This window comes from Leucoraja erinacea, chromosome 22 (genome assembly GCF_028641065.1).
Source record: "Leucoraja erinacea ecotype New England chromosome 22, Leri_hhj_1, whole genome shotgun sequence".
Lineage (NCBI taxonomy): Eukaryota > Metazoa > Chordata > Chondrichthyes > Rajiformes > Rajidae > Leucoraja > Leucoraja erinaceus.
The window spans coordinates 29,173,423-29,180,269 of record NC_073398.1 but is presented as its reverse complement, the minus strand read 5'-3'; the positions used below and the strand labels follow the sequence as shown (position 1 = coordinate 29,180,269).

Sequence of the window (6,847 nt, the reverse complement as noted above, 5' to 3'; positions counted from 1 at the left end):
AAAGGAAAACCTCCACAGCTGATGACAGAATAATTATCTCTATAATAATAAAGAAATGGGGAGACTATGTATAAACACTGCTGTAATTTCTACATGGTGAAACCAAAAATGTATAAAAACGCCCTTTATTAAAATCTGACAATGTGCACTTCAACCACATGTGATTTTTTTTCTATTACATATCTCAAATAAATAAATGATGGGTCTTTATCCCAAACATTATGGAAAACACTATGCATAGGTAGTCGCCATTATAAAAATAAAAATAGGAATTCATATTAAAAGTTACAAATGAGGTATGAATGGATAAAGGATCTCTGAATATTATTTAGAAAACTATTCAAGATTATTCTGACACAAACAATAGAAGTCACACTTGTCATGAACGAACTTTTCTGGCACACTTTCTTTTAGAAAATGAGACGGTAAAGTAAACATCATTTTCAAATTATTTAATATTGCCTTTAAACTACCCTGTAATTGACTCGAGATCTGAATAAACATGTTATCTAATTGAATACGGGATATTCAATACAGCAATCAGACGTTTTAGTTGTAAAGGGAGCTATTAGTAATGGACATGTTTATTGTGCATTACCATGAACAATTTCCACCTTTAAAAAAAAATCAAGTATTTAATGAAACAATGAAAATACAGGTCTATCTTTAAAAATACAAAAGAACGCGTATGAGGGAGGGAGTAGAAGGGAAAAAATGATATCATGCATGGATGCTCTGCATAATGTAAGATATCTGTGTATCCTTTTTAACTTGTTAAGAGTAGCATGTGAATTGCTTAAGGGCCTGTCCCACTATCCCGAGTTATTCACGAATTCCCTTGAGTTATTCACGACTTCTTTCCGAGTTTTCAAACTCGCAGAATGTTCGTAACAAGTCCGTAGGAGGCCGTTGGAGTCCGTGGATATATCGTAGCGGCTCGTTATGCCAGCCGTAGGTACTCGGGGCATCAGGTAAGTCGGGACGTTTTTTCAGCATGATGAAAAATACCCACAAGTAAAAAAATAGCTAAGGCTGGCATAACGAGCCGCTACGATATATCCACAGACTTATAGCTGCTTAATTGGAAAGGAAAACATTGCAAATGCTGCAAATCAAAAGTAAATAATATGCTGAGTAAATTCTAATAAAAACGGAAAAGGTGGGAATACTCATTTGTCAGACATCATCAATTTGAACCAAAATATTTATTTTTCTACAGATGCTGTCTAACCTGCTGAGTGTTTGTAGCATTTTCTTTTTTATTTCATGGTTTCAATCTCTGAAGTTTTATTAATTTTCATTTACTAAAATAAATATTTACCAGGTCTGGTAGCGTTTATGGAGATGCTTTTAACACTGGACTGCACTTTAATACCCAACCTTGTGTAATTCCTTTCATTGTCTTCTATTCAGCGAAAGATTTTTAATGATAATGCACACTTTATACTTGTGATGTAAATAAAATGTTCACGTGGGCTACACATACCACAAAGAGGTGGTACGTATTAAGTTAATATTCCCAATTATATGGATGAATAATTTTCAGTTAAATTAGTATTCCTAATCAATATTAATTGCAGATGTAATCTTTTACTTTAAGATTCGAAATATGACTTGTTCCTGAGTTGTAACTGATCTGAGTTAAAAACAGAAAATGCCTGAAATATTCAACAGGCAATGTAGTAGTTATGGAGAGGAACAGAAATAACATTTCTGGTTGATTTTTCATCAGAACTGATCCAATTAATTTGATTTATGTTTTTAAAACAGGAAAGAAATGATGTCTTTCACCAAACTTGTGTTGCTGTTAATGGTATGCTGCACTGCAAGAACAGGTTTTGGCAATGGAGTGTACAAATTGAACAAAAGCTATTCCTGCGACAACGAGCTGCTCTCTGAAGCAGTGAAAGAAGAACCTCCTGAAAACTCCTCAAAGGACAAAGACACCACCTACCTACCAAATGACAGATCTTCGTTTGTTGAAGAAAAAGAGAAGAGGACATTGCCATTTTCGCGCTATAAATATCTCACCCGAACACAATTAAAAAGAAAAATGTACCAGAATACAGCAAGGAGCAATCGTCGAACCAAATTCACCTTGTCTCTCGATGTACCAACAAACATTCTCAATATTCTTTTAAATATTGCAAAGGTTAAAAACATGAGGGCAAAGGCAGCAGCTAATGCTCGTCTGATGGCAAAAATTGGTCGAAGATAGTAGATTTGTACTTATTCAAGTATTAAGATATTTCATTGTCAGCATGAAACTGCAGCTGCATGCTTATAACTAAAATCTGTTAGCACTAAAAATCTAATTGATAGATATTCCTTTTGTAAATCAGCAGATAATTCAAAAATGTAGAATGGTAGTTAAGAGGTTTGTTACATGAGGAATATTAACAACATTTGGATCCAATAAGTCCTTGGTAAGGGATTTGTACCATTCCGACATAGTTAATCCTATGATGCACTGTGTTAGAAAATGAAAGTGTTGATTTTATAGATGCAACACGTTTTATTTTGTTACTTAATAAAAGTCATTAATTTGTTGTATGGTTAAAGGACATTTACTCGGCCCTAATGAATTGGAAAATGGTGTCATTAACATTATTCTGGTGGTGTGGTACAACTTTGACCCATGCAATGTGTTCCCCTGCAAAAAAAGAAAAGTCCACCTAGTTATTTGCTACATCCATCATGGTCTAATGTTATGAAGAAAATTGTGTTTTTTTAATCATAATTATCAATTTCAATCAATTAATCTACACAAGACTCTGTAGTAACTGGAGGCAAGCTCCAACGGTGTTTTTTTACATTTTTGGATAAAACAATTAGCAAGAAATGTAAGAGAAATATTATTATTTTTAATGTATCCGTGTATTATATGTGCTTGTAGCATGCACTACATCTACCCATTTATAAGCATGCATGATAAAAATATATATAAATTAGAGAAACATCTATTCCTTCAATTTGCTTCTTTGCAACATTCGACACAAGACATGCTGTTAAGCCCTGGGTCGAGAATTTCCTCAGCTGCAAAAGGGTTAATTACATTATTTAGCTGTAGTAAAGTCTGTGCAATTCCTCACAGTTTGATGGGAAGTAAAATCATGCTTTAAACATCTAGTGAAGCTGTCGTTCTTCCATACTCCTTGTATAAGAAACTATTCACAGCCTTTAAGAAGGAAAATAGTATAACATTATCAAGAATATTGTTCACCTGCTTTCCCTTCTCTATTTCATCACTCCCAATCTTCAAGTGCCATTTGTTATATCCTAGTCAACAGGGCATTTAGTCAACTGCTTCAAGTCTTGTTTATTAGCTAAAAGCAGGAAATGTCGTTTTTCTTGTGATGTGAAATACCTAGTGCTGATTGCAAAGCCAGGAGAAAAAACAATGTGAATTTGATGCAATTCCTCTCATTTGATTATATTTCTATCACATAGACAAATACTTAAATTGTTAATCATTTTACCTTTAGTTTACATGTGCCATATTATTTTGATTTAATTAGTTTACTCAGTTCTGAAATTAATCACTATTTTCCAAATGTGCTCTTGGGTTGAGAACAACCACCTCAATTATTCTTATTCATCTGTCATGATGATAATGGTTTCCTCTGCATTAAGTGCGTGACTCAAATTGTGGAGTCATGCAGTACAAAACAGACACTTTGGCCCAGCTTGCCCATTCTGACTATGTTTTATAACTGAGTTAGTCCCATTTGCCTGCTTTTGGCCCATTTCCCTCTAAACGTATTCTGTACATAAACCTATACAAACATCGTCATTGAGCCTGTCTCCACAGCTCCTCAACTCCTACACTCCAAACAAAAAAGCCCTAGTCTATCCAGTCTCTCATTATAATTCAAGCCCTCGAGTCCTGGTAACTTTTTGGTGAATGTTTTATTGCACTGCTTCCAGCTCCATTACATATTTTCTAAAGTAGAGACCAGAACTGGACACAATATCCCAAATGTGGTCTCACCAACATCTAACCTTCTTGATTAGCCTACCATATAGGTTATTTTTTGCTAAAAGGCAACAGCAGTCCATGATTGTTGTTTTACAGGAATGGTGTAGTAAAAACTGGTGTGGATCTCTTGAATAATGGCTTTACCTTGATATATTTTCCCTCTCCATGTGTCGAACTGAGCTAATCCAGTAACAAGAACTGGGAAAATTTATTATTTTTGATAATGAGTCAGTGAACTCTACGATTAAGAATACTTCATGTCACCAGTGAGGCAGGTTATCCCTCTCTGAATTTTTATCTCTGGATTGTTAATAGATTCTAGTAAATTGTATGCTGCTGCTGTTGCTTATTAAATATTATTTCACGTGTTTGAAGTTGAAGATAAAACAATGAAGTGAAATGTGTACCTGCTGATGGTAGATAACATTTCTATTTAATTGATTGTAAAGTGAGATCTATGATTGATTGCCAATTCATCTGTTACTTCTAAGCTGTGAATAAGCAATTTTATTGTATGTACTCAACACAATTTGCCTATGTAAAACCTGTTGCAGTTGTAGAAAGTGATTTGCTTTTGACGTTCCAACCTCCTTTGTTGATGTGATAATAAATGAATAGCTGTAAATTTAAATTCAAATAAATTTGGAATTAGGCATAGCAATAACTATGTTGCAAACAAAAATGGTCTAATATCAAGTTTTTTTTTAATGAAATTTCAGACAATATGTGGGATTTTGTATTCATACCTAAAGAGAATTCACTTACAAATATTCTCACTAATACAACCAGAATATACACTTTTTTATTCTCCAATAGAATAGCGATACAATTACTGCCCAAAGGAAGTACAGCATAACAAAGGATCTAGTCTTTGGATCTGGTCTTTAATTCCTATTCAGTAATTTATGATGGGTTATTAATTGTGATTGTAATTAATTTATAAGCCAAGAATGTAAAAACATACAAAGAATTTGATTTGCCATACAGTCATACCAAAAAAGCAGCAAGAAACACAACTATATAAAAATGGACATAAACATCCACCACAGCGCACTGTGACGGAAGGCAATAACGTATTATCTTCTTCCCTCCTTTTCTCCCGTGGTCGGGGCAGTCGAACCTTCCGCAGTCGGGGCAATCGAAGCTCCCGCAGCCGGGGACCAAAGCACATGCAATCGGATGTTGTCCGCAGGATCCCGTGGAGCACCGAAAGCCGATCCCTGATAAAGCGATCATAATCTCCACGATGTTAAGTCCACAGGCTCCAGCGGTTGGATCTCCCGAAGTAGATCCCCAGCAAAGGGACCGCCAACTCCACGATGTTAGGCCGCAGTGCGGATGGAGATGTGATACAGAAAAAGTTGCATCTCTGTTTTTGAGATTTTAAAACGTTTTCCCCACCCCCTACATAATTACATAAAATTAAAGCAACACTCCAACATACATTTAACAACTTAAAACAACAAAAGAAGAAAAGGATGAGACAGACTGCTGGCGAGGCTGCCATCGTACGGAGCCACCTGGTTGTGTGCCACATTTGAAAGAAAGGCAGATTAGTGTGACCATGCCAGCACGTTCAAGCTTTACCACTTTTGCTTGCCTTGCTCTCTTCCAGTCACAGTACCACAAGTGAATATACCTTGTATCTGCTAATGGCTGCACTGTTACTGAAGTCTTTCGCCACACCTGCTCTCACATTAACCATCTTGAAATCCTGGTAATAGGCTAAATTAGTATCTGGTCAATAGGACATTTTAATTTATCGGATCTTGCTGTTTGCTATGTTACAACAGTGAAATAAAACAAAAAAGAATTGTTGGCTGTGTAGAACTTTGACGTATCGGCCTGTGAAAGGCAATACATTAAAACATTTCCTTACTTCCTAATTTGATGAAGGACATCCTTGCTATTGAGGGAGTGCAGCATAGGTTTACAAGTTTAATTCCCGGGATGGCGGGACTGTCGTATGCTGAGAGAATGGAGAAGCTGGGCTTGTACACTCTGGTTTAGGATGAGAGGGTATCTCATTGAAACATATAAGATTGGTAAGGGTTTGGACACGCTAGAGGCAGGAAACATGTTCCCATGTTGGGGGAGTCCAGAACCAGGAGCCACAGTTTAAGAATAAGGAGTAAGCCATTTAGAATGGAGACGAGGAAATACTTTTTCTCACAGAGAATGGTGAATCTGTGGAATTCTCTGCCTCAGGGGGCGGTGGAGGCAGGTTCTCTGGATGCTTTCCAGAGAGAGCTAGACATGGCTCTTAAAAATAGTGGAGTCAGGGGATATGGAGAGAAGGCAGGAACGGGGTACTGATTGGGGATGATCAGCCATGATCACACTGAATGGCGGTGCTGGCTCGAAGGGCCTATTGTCTACTATACCTTCCAAAATTCATTGCCTTGCACTAGTTGGGATTAAATTCCAACCGCCAACATTCCATCAAGCTTTTTAGTTGATCTATGATTCTCTGCAGACTTAGACAACCTTCTTTACTATTGCACAACTCCCCTAGTTCTGTGTCATCTACAAACCTCGTCATTTCACATCCAAGTCATTGATACAGTGTATATCACAAATAGCAAAGATCCCACCACTGGTCCCCGTGATACACCACTAGACACAAACTTCTAATCTTCAAAACATCCTTTCACCACAACCCTAGGTTTCCTTTCACCAAGCCAATTATAGAGCCAATTATCCAGCTCGCGTGAACACCATGTAGACCATGGGGGACTAATACAGGAACTTAAAACAGCATATAAAAAAGGTCATTCAAACTAAAACGAAACCAGATTTGCAATTATATTTGCTGTATTTTGGCAGTAGAATTTTACAAGATAATATTTTTCCTTTTTTAAGGAATAT

The 6,847-nt window shown here is 36.5% G+C and overlaps 1 protein-coding gene across 1 annotated transcript; it reads left to right on the top strand.

The window, feature by feature from the left end:
* Nucleotides 1–1,780: 1,780 nt before the first annotated feature.
* Nucleotides 1,781–2,218, top strand: ucn3l (urocortin 3, like). Its single transcript, XM_055653602.1, has one exon. It carries the CDS (start codon nucleotides 1,781–1,783, stop codon nucleotides 2,216–2,218), a length of 438 nt encoding a protein of 145 aa, XP_055509577.1.
* The last annotated feature ends 4,629 nt before the right edge of the window (nucleotides 2,219–6,847 follow it).

What these genes read in the sequence shown, in the direction of transcription:
- ucn3l (XM_055653602.1), top strand. Translation starts at nt 1,781, where the DNA reads ATGTCTTTCACCAAACTTGTGTTGCTGTTAATGGTATGCTGCACTGCA.